The following is an 18150-nucleotide window of genomic DNA, read 5'->3' as shown; positions in this document are numbered from 1 at the left end:
CGTACAAGTGGTATTGAAAAGTCCCCCATTACTGCATCCCCGGTGGCTAGAAACGAGGGCTGGTGAGGTTCCCACATGGCTTAATGTGAGACCAAGTGTCTAGATGGGGTAGCTGATTCCTGAGTGCAGCGGCAGTGTCCCCCGCTCCTTCTAGTGAGAAACTAGGTGAGGAGGGTCCGTGCGAAGACGAAGGGGAGCCCAAGCTGTGCAGCAGTGTCTGGCTTGTGGTCAGGCTGCATTCCCCAGAGATGTTACTGAGGAAGCGGGAGAGACGGTGATGTTCAGATTGTTTCAAGCTGTTGGCGATTGTTCAGATCAGGCGCAACAGGAGGCGGGGGACCTGCTGCCTGGCACAGAAAGAGGGACGCTGGTGTGCCTGCAATGGGAACACCTGATTAGCCATGCTGGGGGCGGCCAAGGAGGAGTTAAGCAGTGGGTACGGAAATAAGCTTTGCCTCTTATTTTGAGCCTGAGTCTTTCTGGTTTGTGCTTCTCCTTGTACGGCTGCCGTGAGCTGCTGGGTCTGGGGGCAGAGCAGTGCCTGAAGCAGGAGGCATATGGGGCTCTGTGTTCGTGTGCTGGGATGCTCTGAATACGTGGCAGTGTTGGTGTGTTGTAAGCTCCCCGGTGCTGGCAGGGGTTGCTCCAGGAGAAGCCAGGCGTGCCGAGCACCAGGGTTAGAGGAGTTCTCTGGAATGCTTTGTTGAGTTTGTTCCTACAGCACTTAACAGTCAGTCGCTTCCCCGCTCCGAGCCGAGCCCTGGCGCCTGGGTCGCTGTTTCCAGGCCCGTGGCTGGCGATGACTCACTCCTGCCTACAGCGCAGCGCTGGGTGTTTGGGTGCTGAGGACAGTGTGGATCCCAGTCCTGCTCACCGCCAGGGGTACCTGCAGTATCAGCTGCCCTCTCCCTCTCATGCCCATCTCAGCTCCCTCCCCTCCTGGCGCACTCAGGGGCCGTGGGCCAGGCTGCAAGTGTGATAGCCAGGACCGCACGTGCTGCAAGGGAAGTCTCTGCAGCTCACTGTTAACATGCAGGCAGGCCCCACGTATCATGGCTGGGGGCTCCGGCCTTCCTCCATGGGGTGATGAGCCCTGGGCTTCAGTTCAGTAACAGCAGCACCCTTCTCCTGTCGCCAAGGGGCAGTTACGGTGGGAGAGCTGGTGGCTTGGCCCAGGTCACTTGGCAAGTCAGGTCAGTGGCAGTCACAGCAACAGAGTCCTGGTCTTCTGTCTGGCAGCTTGGTGCCCACCTGTCCCGCTTCGAAGGGCTAGCACTGGGCCAGCTGCTGCCCCAGATCCTCCTGCCTCCCTCCCCGCACTGCACTCTGCTGCAGCTGGGCATGGGGCCCAAGCTGGCCATGGGGAGGCCAAGGCGAATTCCTCCAGCTGCCAGGAGCCCTCTCTTGTCCCCAGCGCAGTGCCCTGAGAAATCCCCTAGGTTATGGCCACTTCCAAGGAGCCAAGTCCCTTGACGCTGGCCAGTTTTCTGAGGGCTAAAACAGGCTGGCCTGCTGCCCCCAGCACCCGAGGAGGCTGGAGGGGGACGCAGGCTGCAATGTTAAGCGCAGTCTGCCGGGTTAGGTGCACTCAGCACTGGCTGCTATTAACCTGGTCTGCTCACACTTTTGGGATCTGTCAGTACCAACCCGAAGGCCTGGACAGGTCTCCCCTGGAATAAATCCACCCATTGGGTTTGGGGTCACTCCCATCCCACAACTCAGAGGGCATCAGGCCACAGTCTTGCTGCTGAGGGGAGCTCGCCAAGGCCTCGGCAGTGCAGGGGGGTGGGAGAGAGGAGAGCGAGCGACCTGGGAAGGTGATGGCCATGTGCCTGGCTGCTCCTCTCCGTCCTGCGGGAGCCAGGCTGGCACAGCAGATGCAGTTGGCCATTGATTTCTGGGCATGACTGCTCAGATTTCCAAAGGCCCGGAAGGCCCTTTTCCATGTGGGGGAGGCGCTGCTCCCCAGGAACAGATGAGCTCCCCCCCCCCCCGTTCCCATCTCTGCAGCAGCTTTTGGGCCTTTGCTGTGGGATTTGACTGTGTCCAGATCCCCCCCCTTCTCACACCTCACCATATGCCAGCCTCACTCGGCCAGGTGCTGCTCCTGTGTCACACCAAACAGTGTTAAAAAAATAATTCCCAACCCCATAAACCGGTGTTACTCCTCGTGAGCCCAAGTGGTTAGCCAGCTTGAGTCCGGGTCATAGACCGGTCTTGCAGTGGTTCTTATTAAGAGCTAATGCACAAGATGTTTCCACAGGAAGCCACCTGCACCCTCTTCTTCTTTCTTGCACTCTCCTGTTCAGGGTCGGTGACTGCTATAGACTTTCTGCACTCCGGCCGGATGCCAGGCTGCCATGCAGATATACGTTGTAAGCAAACAAAAAGAAATTCGGTTTTGAACACAAGTCTCTCTTAATTAAGAACTCTGCCTAATGAGTCCCATGGACCCACTGTGGCCCTGCTGCCTCCATGTGTGTCCCCGGAGGCTGGAGGTCCTGGGAGCCCCCCGGCTTAAGGAGGGGCCTGCTGTTGTCTAGTGGGGAATGTACCAGGCCTGAAATTGCAGAACTCACCAAGCATATGGTATAATTTCACTCTGAGCTACCAGCCACAGAACTAGATCTCCTTAACCTCAGCAGGGAGCCAGGTACCCAGGGTCCTCCCTAGCTGTCTCACTGCTGGTGCAGCTGGGAGCGTGCTCACACAGTTGGATACAGTTTGTACCCACATCTGTCTGCAGAAACCTTGTGAATCCTCTTTTGCCACATGAGAGCAGGGTTTGTATTTCACTTCTCGCTGTCCCATGGACGAAGGGACAAGGCCACTCACCTGGCTGCTCAAGAATCTAATGGCCCTGGCCCTCAACCTTCATTAACTAGCGCAGCTGGAGGCTTGTACCTTTCAGTTATACGTATTTAAAGCGAAATACCCCCGTTTATTTTACAAAGTGCCAGAACTTAAGGCTTGCTTCTCTGATCAGTCAGAAACTGCCCCAAAACACAGTACTCCAGCAAGAGGCCACAGAGAAACAGTTCAGGTCAAAATCAGATTTTTGAGCGTGGTTTTTTTTGCATAACATGGGGGTGAGTTATTGTGGTACACACACATAATAGTGTGTGTGGGTGTGTACACAAGTTTAACCGAGCTGTTTTAGCACTTGTGTCCATGGTGGTGTGGGCTGGTGCAGTTACATTTCACTCATGAAATGCTTTGGAGCTCAGCCTTGACTTTTAGGTTGATTCCTAATTAAGTTAATCAGCTTTTTCATGACTGTGTTTTTTCAAGCAGCCCTTTTGGTTGAAGTCAGAACAATCGTGCTATTCATCCCTCAGTTTGCCTTGGAGCCGCCGCTCAGCCCCTCTCTGACTTTCTGAGAGTCCCGATTGCCCAGGCCTGCCTTGCTGTCTGGGTTGTGTTGGGGAACAGTCTCCTCGAATCACACACTGGGCACTCATGGCAGAGAGCCTGCTGTCCATTGGGAGGGATTCCGCTGGTCTGACATTGGTCAGTGGCGGGGACTCGTATGCAATTATAAAGGGCTTTGCTCGTCTGAGCTGCATTATCCCTGGCCTGCAGGGAATATCCGGGCGTGATTATCTAGACAGCCCCTCCTGCTTTACGGAGAGCTGAAACTGACAGCCTGTGGTGCACCGAACGTGCAGTCTACCTGACCTACCCCACAAGAGGCAGTGGCTGGAAAAGGGGGGCTGGTGTTGGAGGGGGAGAGATGACGCATGTGGGATGCAGCTCTGGTACTAGAATTTTCCATTCCGCAGGAATCCAAAGCATCTCTCAAACCATGTGCCTGGCGCTGCCCGTGGGTCGCTAGCCGGCCGTTCTGCACCCGCAGCACTGCAGGCCAGGAGAGAACCACGAGTCTGTTCGGCAAAGTGTAACAGAGCCGTTAGAATGTGAGCAGGACGCTGGCCCCATGGCGTCCAGCCGTCTGCTATGAAGTCTTTACAGGTCTGAGGAGTCAGGACTCCTCCACAGGGGCACCTCTGGCAGGGCAGCGCCCCAGTGCCACACGGAGATGTCAGGGGCTGACTTGAGGGAACCAACCTCACCTCTGCAGCACCTGTGTTTTCCTACCAAGTCCCCGTTGGAGTGTGAGCAGGTCAGCCTGGGATCAGCTGGAGAGGGGCCTAAGGTGAGATGTCTGTTGCAGGAGGCCAAGGGCTGCTCTCTCCAGCGCTATGCTCTGAAAGCCTCAGAGGAAGTTTCTCTGTGCAGAAACAGGCCCTGTCAAACTCACAGTTTACCTTGACATGGATACTGTTGGGTCTCTATGTGGGGGAGACAAAACTATTTACTTATCGAGTGACTGAGCAGGTGGGTTCTGATGTCCTTTACAGAACGCTTTGGTCAGGTCCCAGATCTGAAGCATTAATTTCACTCTGTGATTAGTCCTACCAGCTGCATTATCTCCTTGTATTGCTGTTTATCAGCCACAGGGTAGCAGCCACACTTATATGGTGTCAGATGCAATTGTTCATCAAACCAGCAAAGACAAAGAAATGCCTTTGGGAAGGTTTCAAGTGCTAATTGTGTCACACCAAACTGAGTGCTAAAGAAATTTGTTCACAACACACAAAAATCTAGTGTTACTCCTCGTTAGCCCAAGTGGTTAGCCAGCATTCGGGGCATTGTGGGATGTCTCCGCCAGAAAGAGAAATTGAGATAGGGATCGTGTATTTCTTTGGTGCAATCCTATTTATTTTGTTTCCTTGAACACATAAGAATCAAACAGGAGGCTGTTTCTTTGCTCACAATTCCAAGCCTCTTTCAGCCAGCACTCTGCCCAAAAAACCTCTCTCTCTCTTTACTTTCTCTCAGGGTCAGACTACAAGAACTTCTCTTGTTGTCTCCTGATTTTCTACTTGCTTCTGGCTGCTGCTTAATCACAGACGCACGCAGCTCCATCAGACAAGACCCAGCCCCTGTGTTTTCATTCAGTCTAATCTCTGGGCGGTGGCTTCCATTGTAATTGCTCCCTCATGTAGACTGGATGGAAAGTAGCCAACATGCCCATCAGCTGCAGTGGGGTTTCACCCAGGACTAGATCAAAGCTCATTAACTAACTGTTAATGCGTGTCCGCGGGATCCACAGGGACAGTTAGTCCATGATGCGCTAGTGCGGGGTAGAGTCACATCCCAGCTTTCTGTGAACTAAACGTCTGTGTAGGCAAGCCCCAAGTCTGGCTGCTGCTAGTTCACGCTAAAATTCAGACCCTGACGAGTCCTCGCCATGAGCCCTTAGAAAATCTGTCTCCAGCTCCTGTATGCACTCGAAGGAGAGCGCACGTGTTGCTGCTCCTGTTCTGCTTCACGCCGCAGGTTCCCAACGCATCCTGGTGCTACAGTGCTTAATCCAGCATGTCACTAGGATCTACCTTGGCCCAACCAATGTTTGCCCCATTACCCCCCAAATAGACTATAAAAATGGAAACCAAGCGTGTCGTTTCCCCTGGTTCACCAGAGGGATCCGGCCTCTGACACATCCTGGGCCCTGAGTGTTTGGAAAATCCGTAGTCAAGACCTGGATCTGGCTGGCCCCAGCTCATTTTCACACAGACCCCTTCTGTACAGACAGCAAGTGTATCCACCCCAGTACACCAGAGACTCCTGTGTCCCACGCATAGTGCTTCAGGGAGGCCACAATAACCCTGCCTGACATCTTGATCTGTAGATGCATTACAAGTCCCTCAGTAACACTGTGGTTTTCCTCTCTGCAGGAACAAGAAGTGGTGCTGGCATAGCAGATGGGTTGCTGCACACGATCAGATCAGCTCTTAGTGTATGCGATGTGATTGCACTGGTACCCGAGGGCCTGGTGATGGTGGTTCTGCCAGATTCTTTTTGTGTTGCATAAGTTAATGATTGTTGCTTTATTGGTTTAAGCACTCTTGGTTTGAAATTAATTGCTTAATACTTTAATCCCCTGGTACTTAAAACAAGGATGACGCATCCCTACATCAGATGCGAGGTTCGTACAAATTAATAGATCACAGTGAAAGTATTCAGGGCAAGGAGGGTGCTGGCATGAAAGTCAGGCTACCCCGCTGTAATTGAACGGATCTCCTTATGCCTCGCCTGGCTTTTACATGAGGAACATTTCCAAAGGCCGGGACCCCTGGAACTTTCCTTTGGAGGTCGATGGCAGTAGCATGTGTGCCTAACTGAGGGAAGGATTCTGCAGATGACTGCTGTCATATCCCCCGCCCCCCTCTGTTCCTGTGGGTCTGTTCATCCGCCTGTTGTCTTCTTGTAAACCTGTTCTGTGACTTGTCTGTGCAGCACCTTGTCTGGGGGCTACTTGACTACAGATGAATAACAGCGTGCATGGAGCTGTACGTACAGTGCAATGTCACATCTGCTGGTTGTCTGTTAGCCTTCACCCCTCACTTACAGTGTCAGATAGCTAGCGCCCAGCCCGTCACGAGTGCAGCTTAAGGGAAGAGCGTGTGGGCAGCCTTGAGAAATTGAGCCGGCTTGGATTGTTTATGCGACAGCTGCTGCGGGCTAATGGACAGACTGTACCTCATTGTAGCTGACAGCGGAAAGCCCCTTTGGACTTGCACGGGTGTCATCCGGGGCACACATCATTGAAGACAAGCCCTCAAACCCAAGATTTCAGGCCCTGGTTCATGGCAGTGGGCTTGCACTGTGGATCGTACCATGCCTGGCGTGGGGGTCAGGGTCACTATACCTACCTTGTACTATTCAGTGCAAACTCCAGGGCTGATCAAAGTCAGCTGATTGGCACCATTTGATGGGCGGGTGTGTGTATCTCTGCAGAAGCTCTAGGTCCCCCCGGGAGGCCTCAGTGTTGAGGCGTGATCTGAAGAAGGGCCCTGTGTGCGTTCTCTGAGCTGCGCACATAAGAGTGGGCTGGTGCTTAATCACCCTCTGCCGTGCCTGGCCCAGACAGAAATGGCAGGGGTGCTGGTCCCCCATTGGTGTCGGGCCTACACCAGCACCCGGACACAACGCCAGGTGGCATGTTCACAAGCCAGCCAAAGAGCTGGGCCGTGGTCTGTCAAGATCCAGCCCTTCCCCAGCACCCCCACCACGTGGGATGGGCTCTGTCCTGCCACCTGGGCCAGCTTCCCTCTGCATGACATCAGGTTTGCTCCCCAGTACTTTCCTATTGGCTTCTGTGGACGCGTAGTCGCAGCCAGGCCGGCCCAGCGAGGCTCTGGGAATCCAGCGCAGGAGCAGCCCCTCCTTAGCCCACGTGTTGGGTTGATCTCTCCCTGCTCACGTGACGGGGAAGAGGCCAAATGCTGCATTTAGCCACACAACGTGTGATGCTTTTAGTGGTCTTGCTCCTTCTTTGCAAAGTGCTTCAGGAAGGCTCCGGTCATCATAGCCCTGTGCTCTCAGCCCTTAGCATGTGGCAGGGGACAGCTCCCACATCCACTTCCTGCGCTGGTCCAGAACAGCACGCCCAACCTGTCAGCGCCGCTGTGGTCCTTTCCATCCCCCAGCACCTCTGGGCTCGGGCTCCAGACGGCGCTCCTCAAGGCACGGGGGGAGAGGGGGGACGACATAGCTCAGGCACCCAAAGCACTTGGTATTGAACCGGCTTTTCAAATACTACTCCGTCCCCCCAACCCAACAGCAGCCAGGAGGGAGAGGGGGTTGAGCCGCCAGAGGGACCTGCTTAGATCAGTTGGACTCAGCTGCCTTCTCATGAATCATAGAATCCTAGACTGTCAGGGTTGGAAGGGACCTCAGGAGGTCATCTAGTCCAACCCCCTGCTCAAAGCAGGACCAATCCCCAGACAGATTTTCACCCCAGTTCCCTAAATGGCACCCCCAAGGATTGAATTCACAACCCTGGGTTTAGCAGGCCAATGCTCAAACCACTGAGCTATCCCTCCCCCGCAATGCTTCCTGTTAGTCCCTGGGCGGCAGCGTCTGCCAACGCTCTGTGTGGGGCACAGGGGGCTGAGTGAGGTCCCCCAAAGCAGGGCTTGCTGCCCTCCCCGCCCAGATCTTGGCCATCCCTGACGCGTTGCTCCCTGGCTCTGGCAGAGGCCTCAGCTGGGTCTGCGTTAGCCTTTACCGTGGGTGCCTCCGCTTTTTGCGCTGCCCTGCTGCCGGTGTTTGAACGGCCATGTCGTGTAACCCTGCTGCGGGCGTGGTGGCGGAAGGCTGGCAGCAGCTGTGGGCTGCACACAAACTGGGGCAGTGGGGCTGGGATATGACCGTCAGGCCTGGTGGTGGATGGGGAGATGTGCATGTCCTAAGACCAGCAAGGAGCAGTTTGTGATCAAGGCCTGGGTGAGATCTGGGGTGGCAGTGGAAAGTCTGGTTTTACTCTGGGAGGGCTGCTGTTTAAACAAATCCCCCATCTGATTCGAGGCCAGGATTGGAAATTAATGGATACCCCATCTCCTAGAACTTTGGAAGGGACCTTGAAAGGTCATTGAGTCCAGCCCCCTGCCTTCACTAGCAGGACCAAGTACTTATTTTGCCCCAGATCCCCAAGTGGCCCCCTCAAGGATTGAACTCACAACCCTGGGTTTAGCAGGCCAATGCTCAAACCACTGAGCTATCCTTCCCCCAAAATGGTGGCTTTCCCTTTGCAGGGCTCTCAGCTTTGTAACTGCTGGTTACCAGAGCACTGTGCCTGGGTGGATCGAGAGTGCTGACCGCTTCTGTGCTGCTTCCAGAGGCATTGTGAGGAGAGCCAGGCCTTGGCCATCAGCCCGGGGAGCTCAGGATGGCCAAGGATCTGGTTTGGATGCCTTGTAGTCCCAGCAAGACAGACATGCAAGAGATTTTCCCCCTTGCCTTTCCCAGCAAGGAGCAGACACTCAGACATGGAGATCTGCTGTGGCGACGCAGGTCCGCCTGTCGGGTGCCTGTTAGCCCTGTGGCCATCCCAGCGCTCTGCAGAGCAGCCAGCCGCCCTGCGGGCCGTGCTAACCAGGCAGTAGGGTTTAGTTTTTATTTTCCACTTGAAAATGTGCTCACCCAGTGTCTGGGCATAGAGAGCCGTGTTCTAAAGCTCCATGGCGCTGGGCACCAGGCTTCGTAGCCTTCAAAGCCATTGCTCCTCCTGCCTGCCCTTCAGTTGAGCTAGCCAATCCCAGGCTGGGTGGGGCATGGTGGTGCGGTGCCCTCTCCCCATGGCTGAGGAGTCTCTTCTGGGGGATTTTCCTCCTCCTGGGCCGTGGTGGGGTGCTACATGTGGCATGTGCAGGCCCTGGCAGGTGAGCTGCTCTGGGATGGCGCGGTGACCCAGCAGAGCAGTTCCTCTCATCCCCTGCCCGTGCGAGGTTCGCTCCGAGGGGTTTCTGGGAGACTGAGCGCATTGGTCGAATGGGGCCAGCTGCAGAATATTAAAATGTCCAGCTCAAGAATGTGGGCATCAGGGCCTGAGCTAAGGCACTCCCTCCATGTTAGTGTCAGTGAAACCTCCTCTACAAGTCAGGTTTGCTTGGGTCTGGAACGTGTTCTGCTGTCTGGCCTGAGCCGTGGGGCTGGGTGATTGCTCACCTGCAGCCGTGCCCTCGCTGTCTGTGTGAATTGTGGGGGCCAGGAGCTCTGTGTCCTGCTCACGTGGGAGCTGCAGCGTGGGTATTGCGTGGTGACGGTGGAAGCAAGCTGTGAGCCCCACGACTGGGCAGGGTTTGCAGTGGGAATGCAGATGGGATGGGGCCCTGAGCCGTCTCTGCCCCGGGAGTGTCCTATCCATTGTGCGAGGGCGAAGGAGGATCCCATGGCACTGCCCCTGGGCTCCCTGTGGGGCAGGCAGTGTCACGCTCCAGCACAGCCTGGCTTTGGCTCTCCATTGCCACAGCCCCTTCCGAGGGGTGAGCCGCGGCCAGCAGGCTTCCTGTGGCCCAGGTGCAACTGAGCTGTCTGAGGTACCCATTGTGGGAGACACCTACCGCGTTTGTTGCCTCTTCTCTCCAGAGCAGAGACTCCTTTGACAGACTGGCGAGGCTTGGTGCAGGAGCCTGGTTCTGAAAGGGGCAGGGGCTGGCCACCCTGCAGTCCGTGGTGGGCTGTTGGGGATCTGCCCCTGATTGTCACCAGACCAGTTGGATGTGCAGCGCCTGTGAGTGTCAGCTGCACTGCTTCCTCCAGGCTGGGCGGGCTGGCTGGCTGCGTTTTCTCCCCAGCCCCACCCCAGTGGGTCCCTGACCACCTTCTTTAGGTAGGTCTGGAGCTTGTTGCTGGAATACAGGCAGGAAGCCTGTTCCTGAAGCCATTCCCCCTGCCGGAGCAGCTGTGGGAACACACCATCTTGGGCGCTTCGCTGTTCACCTTCCATGTATAAAATGCTCAACATCTGCCTCGTGCTGAACGGCCCCCCAAGCTCTGCGCTGCTTTGGCCTCATCCCGTGTGAGAGCGGGAGGCTGGGAACGGGATCGGGTAGTGAGCAGCAAATGCTGAATTGCCCTTTGTCTGTTTCGCTTCCGATTGCCAGCTGGTAACCCGAGCGGCGCGCACATGCAGCTGGCTGCACACAGGCAGTTTGCACACTCCTGGGTGGAGCGTTAGACCGACCTTGTTGTATGCTCAACAATGCCCGGCATGGCCCCATCCGGTTCTCCAGCCACATGGCCCGGGCCTGGCCAGTGCTCCCTGGCCGTGGGGGGTGCTGGGGAAGAACTGCTCAGCCTGCATTTCCGGCCGTTGACACTCCGTATCCTTTTCCTGCCGTGCAGTGACGCTCAGCCCCACAGCAGCATCCACACGGGTCTGCTGGCTGGACCCTGTTCAGGCCGAGAGGGCAAGCATCTCTGGAGGGGCGGGGAGCAGGCACTGGGATTCCGATAAACTCCCCTCTAGGGAAGGGGCTTCGCAGCGGCCGTTCCCCCTGCACCTGTGTGCAGATGGGTTTTGGTGGGGGGGGTCTCCCAAGCGTTGGAGCAGTGGCTATCATCTGCTGCAGGGATGCCCCTCTCTCCTCCCCCAGGTGTGCACACCTCAGGCTGGGGTGTCCGCACTGCTTGCCCAGCCTTGCCCGAGCCAGGCGGGGTGAACAGCCCGCAGGAGAGAGCGGAGTCCTTGTTCACGCTGCTTCCCCCGTTCCTGTGTGCCCTCCTGACACGGGACCCGAGGGGCCTGGGCAGTCTCCGCGCTCTGGGACTGTTTGGCCGGGGCAGGGCAGGAGTGCCCCTTTGGTCAGCTCTGAGCAGGGGGCTTTGCCCCTTTCCCCAAGAGGCGCTCCCACAGCCTCGCAGACCCTCCCTGCTGGGGCGATCCAGCCAGAGCTGTGCCTTCGCCAGTGGTCGTCCTCCACCTCTCCCATAGCTGTGTGCTCATCTCCTCTGGCCCGCGGCTGCCTGGCTCTGGCTGTGACTCCACAGGGCTTCAACTGGGATTTGAACTGGGGCCATGGTGTTTTCTTGCCTAGCTGGGCAGCTGGGTATTTGCCTCTCCTCTGAGGTGCTTTGTTCTCTTCCTGTGGCCAAAGCTCCTGCCCTCTGGGCCACTCCTGTTTCAAACCAGGAGCTGTGTTTCTGGGTTAACCCCTTCCTCTCCCAGGCTGTGTAAGGAAGAGATAAAGCCGAGCTGTGGGTTGAAAACTGGCACTCGGGGTAGGTCCGAGAGAGGAGACCGTTTTACCGGTGCGGGGGATCATTTGGGGAGGGGAGATGCTGGAGCGGAAAGCCCAGGAACAGAGCCTGTAACAGACTTGTCTGCTCCTGAAATGTAACCTATGAAATCTGGAAACTTGGCAAGCAGGTTAGCGCGTGCCAGGGCATTCGGCGCCTCCCAGCGCGCTGTGCGTGGCACGGAGAGGGTGGCCTTCTCCTTTGGCCTTGTTACTGTTGTCCTGATTGGGCACGGGGCTGAGAAAACAAGGGTGCTGCCTTTTCAGTGCGGGTTTTTCTGGAAGTCGAGGCTCTGAGAATTCAAGCTGGAGATTGAGGTGCACATTTGTAACAGGGAGGGGAGTTGATCACTGGACCAGCTTCCTTAGTGACATGGCGGATTCTCCGCCACTTGGAGTTGTTAACTCCAGACTCTAGCTCCAGAAGAAGCAATGGGCTCCGGAAAGGAATCGGTTGGTGAGGTTCTGTGGCCTGGGCTAGGCAGGAGGCCCCAGGAAACGAGCCCCGGGAGGCAATTCAGCAGGTTCTCGGACAAGGGCTCAGTCACTCTGAGGACGAGGAGGAACCTGCTTGCTGGAAAACTGCCAAGCAGAACACTTCAGTCACCTGGAAGGGCCTGAGCTCTTCGACGAGCTCCTCGGGAGACAGGATTGGCTGTCCGCACCCTTCGGGGCCTTCGAACCCCCGCCCCACACAAGTAGCCGGTTCCCCCTGCTTTCCCTCCCCAGGGTTCCCATCTGGTTCCCAGTCGAGCCCGTCAGCGCCTGTGCAGTCCCTAGGCCAGCAGCTATGGCTCCCATGCGGCAGTCAAGCTACAGAGGCGGCCCCAGGGTGATTGTGGAGCAGATATTGGCTAATGGGGTAAAGTCCTAGTCCGTGCCTTCACTACAGAAGGGCAGGGTTTGCAGTGAAGTGCTTAACACGCCTTTGCTGGCATGGTGTGGAGCCGAAGCGCGGTCGGGGGCGAGGACAAACCGGGGCGCGGATGGAGCCCTGACCTGTTTGGGCAGTGAAGTCACAGCCTGGGGAGCGGGAGATCCTGGAGCCGGGCCTGGGCAGAGCAGCTGACACAGGGCCCCCAGCACCTTTCTCCCCCTCACGTTAACCGAGCCGTTCCCCAGCCGTTCTGCCCCCAGACCAATCTCAGCGCTCTTGAGGAGCTCTCTTGACAGTCTGGCCCCAGTTGTGGGGGCTGAGCCCTGGGAAGGTGGCCCGGAGCTGTGGGGAGCCCCTGGCATGGAGTGGGAGCAGCCGCTCCCTGTCCTGCTGCCCCTCAAGCGTGGCAGCCCTCTCCAGGGCGCCGTGGCTCAGAGTGCTCTGAAGCGGGTGTGTAGTGAAAGAAGCAGGCTGTGTTCCCAGGGGGTCTCATGCACCGGCCCTGGCCTTCTCCCTGGGCTGCAGCCTTTTCACTCGCCTGCTTTCATTGCTGTCTGGGCAAGGCCTCTGCCTCCCCCGCGGATGGGCAGGGACAAGGGTGGGGCGCACGGTGAGAGCTGTTGAGGGGGTACAAGTAAAGAGGCACTAAACTCAGAAATGGTTCCAAGAGAAATCGCTTCCCTGTACTGAACTTCCCAAGCTGTCCACGTGTCCAGTAACGCTGATGACCAAACCCTCCGGCCGTTTCTTTCCTGGTCTTAGGTGAACAGGAGAGAGATGGGTGGGGAGAGAGAACCGGGGGAGGGGGGCTGCCCCCTCACTTTTATAGTTCAGTCCCCCTTTGAAGTACATTGTCCTGAGGGTGACCCCTAGATAAAGGTCTTTCCCCCTGAGAGCCAGGAGACAAGGAGTCGGGGGTGGGGGGAGAGGTTCCATGCTGCTGTTTGCTAAGATCAGATCTGTTTGTTCCTGCCCCGTCCTTGGTAGTCGATGGCCCATCAGCTGTGATGGCACCTGCCTGGCTGGGGCGACAACTTGTCCTTTGTCTTTGGGGAGCAGGTTTACCCCTCCCCAGACGTGCCTGGCAAACGCCCTTCAGTCAGGAGTTGGGCTAATGCTCAGAGCTTTACACAGACTGTTCCGCCAGCCCTGGCCCCGGGACGTTCTTGCCCAGCGAGTTATTAGCTGTCAATGACCCCTCCCCGGTATTTGTACCAAGCTGATTGCAGTGGTGTGACGGCAGGGGGGCGTTCTGTCACAGAGGGGCACTCGAGCCCCACACATGTGCACTGACTGGGTCGACACTTAGAAGTCACATCGCCCGAGCTGGGTGTGAAAAGTTCTGCTGGCCTAGACCCCGGTGTGGATGCGGCTAGGCCGGCAGCAGTATTCTCCCACCAAATGCTATCGCCACTCAGGGAGGCGGCTTAACTGTAGCCACAGAAAACCCCCTTCCATCGAAACGTCTATGCTATGGCACTACAGCACCGGAGCTGGGCCGTCCCCAACCCAGGCATGGCCTGCAGCTCCCCAGGTCCTGCTGGGGCCCGTTTCACGCTGTCTTCCCCTGCCTGAGAGCTGAGTCTGATCCCTTCCCCCATACGCTTCCAGTGGGGGGCTGCTCTTGCCCCATTTGATGTCTGATCTGCACCCCTTCCCCAGGGTACCCCCGGGCCCCACAAGTGACCTCCTTTCCTGCCTTCCTTTCAGCCGTGGGCACTCGGGCGCGGATCCTCTTCACCAAGGAGCCATCCTCTCAGGACGCCCTGCACGGCCGCAGCGCCATCCTGCGCTGCGAGGTGGAGGAGCCGAGCGGCATGGAGTTCGAGTGGCTGCACAACGGCCTTTCCGTCCAGGACACTGAGCGCCGCTTCCAGGAGGGCAGCAACCTGCAGTTCACCGCCGTGGATCGGCAGCAGGACGCCGGGGGCTTCCAGTGCGTGGCCAGGAGCACGGTCACGGGAGAGGAGGCCCGAACGGCGAACGCATCTTTCAACATCAAGTGTGAGTACGAGAGCAGGGCCAGCGAGCCTGCCCCAGGCCTCTCCTCCTGACCCAGACCCCAGGGTGGGCACATGGGAGTGGGTACAGCCCTCCTGCTGCCTTTTCCTTGCCAGGACATCCCCTCAGCCAGTGTCCACTTTCCCATAGAGCCAGCTAACGGCCTGGCTCCTTCCTTCGATGTATGCTGTGGAGGGGCACGCACCACGGCCACTGGTCTCCAGGCCTGGCCCGGTCACCCGCTCCCCTCCGCAGAGAGACACATGGCAGTTCCCACCTAGAAACCGCAGTGACACCAGGGGTGGCCGGGGTGTGGGTGGGGTGGGGTGGGGTGGGGCAGGGGTGTAGGTGGGGCGGGAGTGGCCGGGGGTGGGGCAGGGGTGTAGGTGGGGGTGGACAGGGTATGACTGGGTGTAGGTGGGGTGGGGGTGGACAGGGTATGATGGGGTGGGGCAGGGGTGTAGGTGGGGTGGGGGTGGGGCTAGAGGTGGCCAGGGTATGACTGGGTGTAGGTGGGGTGGGGGTGGACAGGGTGGGGTGGGGCTGGCCGGGGGTGGGGCAGGGGTGGGGGGGGGGTGGCCAGGGTATGATGGGGTGGGGCAGGGGTGTGGGTGGGGGCAGGTTGTTCTTCCCTGTCACACTGAGCGAAGAGCTGGGCTGTACACAGAGTGGTTCCTGCAGGACCCAGCAGATGTCCTCTTCGGCCCCGTCTGACTCCTCGGGGGGTAAGTGGGAGCAGAGGGACAGACCGGGTTAGGAGAGGGGATTTCTAGCTGGGAGCTGTGCCAGGCTGGGACCATGGGTTGGGGGAGTGGGTGGGAGCCCTTGGCACTTTGAGCTGCCAAACTAGACCAAAGCCTAGGCAGGGATCTGCGGTGCCCACCACCCGGGGAATGGGTCGGGAGCTGTGATAGGTCCTTCTCCTGCTCTCCACATTCCCTCCACCACACCGAGCACAAGCCATCAGACATGGCTACTAGAAAAGTGACCCCCTGTCACCATGTGAAGCCAGGCCGATGGCGCTGCCCCCGAACGCCTGCCACTTGCTCGGTGGGGAGCTGGGCCCTAGCCCGGCAGCACTCCCGCGGTGACGCCGGCATGGAGAACTGCGAGCTGGAGTCTGTGCAGTGTCTGGAGTAACCTGATGCTGGCCAGTGGCCCTTAGCTCCGCCAGTCTTAGCTCCACTCCTTTACCTCCAGCAGTCTGTTTGTCATGGGCCACTTGTCTCCATCTTTTGCTGATTCTCCTAACCAGTGTTTGCTCCAGGCTCTGATGGACTTTTGTCCCCTTGGCTGACGTTGAGCACAGGCCTCGGCCCTTCTGCCCAGCACTCCCCACCAACACTAGAGAGACGAAATGGCCATGCTGGGTCAGCCCAATGGGCTAGCTAGCCCTTATCGATTTCCTAGTTCTACTTCTGGCCTTCACAACATCCCTTGGCAGAGAGTTCCACAGGTTGACTGTGCGGTGGGTGAAGAAATACTTCCTTCTGCTTGTTTTATACCTGCTGCCTGTTAATTTCATTGGTAGACTCCTGGTTCTTGTGTTATGGGAAGAGGTAAACGACATGTCCCTAGTCCCTTTCTCCACACTGGTTGTGAGTTTATAGCCCTCTCTCATATCCCCCTCAGGCCTCTCTTTTCCAAGCTGAGACATCCCAGTCTCTTTCCTCTCTCCTCAGACGGAAGCTGTTCCATGCCCCTGAAGATTTTTGTTGCCCTTCTCTGCAACGTTTCCAATTCTAATGGGTCTGTGATGAGCTGGGCGACCCTCGTGGTTTGACTGTGCCCTCTGGGTGCCCCTCCCCCATGTTCCCAGCACAGCCCCCAGGCCAGGCATGTTCAGGCTGGGCTTGTGACCTCGGCTTGCATGTCTGCCTGGTTTTGATCTGCTCCATTGCCCGCTTTAAAGGCCCTTCGTGGATCTCTGCAAATGCTCTACTCCCTGCTGCTGCCCCCCCAGTGGCGCAGAGCCCCCGCGTGCCGCAGGCCCCGGCTGGAGACACTGCTGATGTGAGCGCTGGAGGTTGGGGGGTGTGGAGAGGCCCAGGCCCAGCTGTGATCTGCCTGGGGCCAGGGCTGCAGTGCGCTGGCTGGGGGAGCGGAGCAGCTGGACCAAGCCCAGAGCCCCAAGAACCAGCTCGGGCGCTCTGGGGCCCACGAGCAGCCTGTGGGTACCTGGGGCAGTGCTGTCGCTGACAGGTGGCAGCAGCAGTGTGGGAGGACTGGCGTGTGCCGAGCTAGTGCCGTGGCAGCGGCGGGGTGCAGGCAGGACGGCGTGGGGTGTGCACGCTGATCCGAGCAGCGGGTGCTGGAACTCCCTTTCCTTTTGCAGGGCTGGAAACGGGTGGCGTTGTCCTGAAGCACCCAGCAAGCGTGGCAGAGATCCAGCCCTCTGTCTCCGTGACGCTGCGCTGCCACATCGACGGCCATCCGCGGTAAGGAGCCACTCGCGCTTCGCCAGCGGCCGGGCTGGGCTCTGCCTGGCCTTTCACCTGCTCTCTCTCTCTCTGTCTCTCCTGTGAAGATCCACCAAAGTCTAGGGGGAAGGTGAGAGGCAGGAGTAAGCACCACAGACCATGGGAGCACAGTAAGGGCGGGCCTAGAGCCCCAGCTCCTGGAGCTGCTTGGTGTGCTGACCGGGGTCACTGTCTGTCCTTGGAACGGCTGCATGCGTCATGGCTTCCCGAGCTGTGTGTCCGTGTGTCCAGGCCAGCGGTCAGCCGAGCGGGCCATTTCCCGGCTGCTTTCTCAGCGCATGTGCTCTCAGGCCCGCTGCTGGCCGCCGTGCTGACGTGCCTGCCTGTCTCCTAGCCCAGCGGGCCAGTGGTTCCGGGATGGCAGCCAGCTCCTGGACGACCGTAGCAACTACTGGATCAGCAATAAGGAGCGGACGCTAACCCTAAAGAACGCCAGCCCCGAAGACAACGGCATCTACTACTGCTGCGCTCGCAACGTCATGGGCATGGTGTGCAGCAGCGACAACTTCACGCTGAATCTCGTTGGTAAGGGGCACGCTGCCGGCCCAGGCAGCAGGGCCCCAGGGGAGGGCTGGTCAGGGCTGTGTCAACTGCCTTCTCTTTGATGTTGCTGTGACCTCAGATCTGCCGCAGCTGGGGAAGTGTCAGGCTGGTGTGATTTCCTCCCTCCCCGCAGGAGGGAGGGGAAATTGTCGTTCCCAGGGGCCCCGCCTGAGCTAGAGAAAGGAGCAAGCACCACCCCTGCATGGCCACATTTTAACCCCGCCTCGTCGCCGGGGCAGGCCCAGCCAGGGATGCGCAGCCCCAGGCCCCCAGCAGGTAGCTGGCGGGTTGTTAGCCCTGCTCTGCACACGGTGTATCGGTCAGCAGGGCCGTTGTACCGGTGTGTTCTACCCAGCGCAGCCCCAGTTACACCGGGATAAAGGTGCCCAGGACCAGGATAGCGTATTCCCCTTCCAGCAGTGCCGGCAGCGTGAAAGCAGCATCCACCCAAGGGGCTGGACTGCTGTGCCCCTCCCAGTCCAGGTGAAGTGACCCGCCTTGAGTGTAGACCAGGCCTTAGCCACCCCTCCCGTTCCGAGTCTTGGTGGGGCCTGGCGCAGGGGCTGGAGCTGGCAGAGGGGCAGCATGCCCAGAAGGGAGGTTGGGTGAAGGTACATTTCTGCCATGGGGGAAGGGAGCAAGCAGCTTGGTGCCAGACCCC

The 18150-nt window shown here is 58.3% G+C and overlaps 1 protein-coding gene across 2 annotated transcripts in view; it reads left to right on the top strand.

Moving 5' to 3' along the window:
* Positions 1-18150, top strand: part of PTK7 (protein tyrosine kinase 7 (inactive)) — an 87418-nt gene that overhangs the window by 53471 nt on the left and 15797 nt on the right. For both annotated transcript variants that reach the window (XM_065589865.1, XM_024104165.3), the window contains exons 2-4: positions 14176-14469; positions 16802-16904; positions 17281-17471. In XM_065589865.1, coding sequence (XP_065445937.1) covers positions 14176-14469; positions 16802-16904; positions 17281-17471 — 588 coding nt within the window. The remainder of the gene's footprint in view (positions 1-14175; positions 14470-16801; positions 16905-17280; positions 17472-18150) is intronic.

Source organism: Chrysemys picta, chromosome 3 (genome assembly GCF_011386835.1).
Source record: "Chrysemys picta bellii isolate R12L10 chromosome 3, ASM1138683v2, whole genome shotgun sequence".
Classification (NCBI taxonomy): domain Eukaryota; kingdom Metazoa; phylum Chordata; order Testudines; family Emydidae; genus Chrysemys; species Chrysemys picta.
This window is presented reverse-complemented; position numbering and strand designations above follow the sequence as displayed.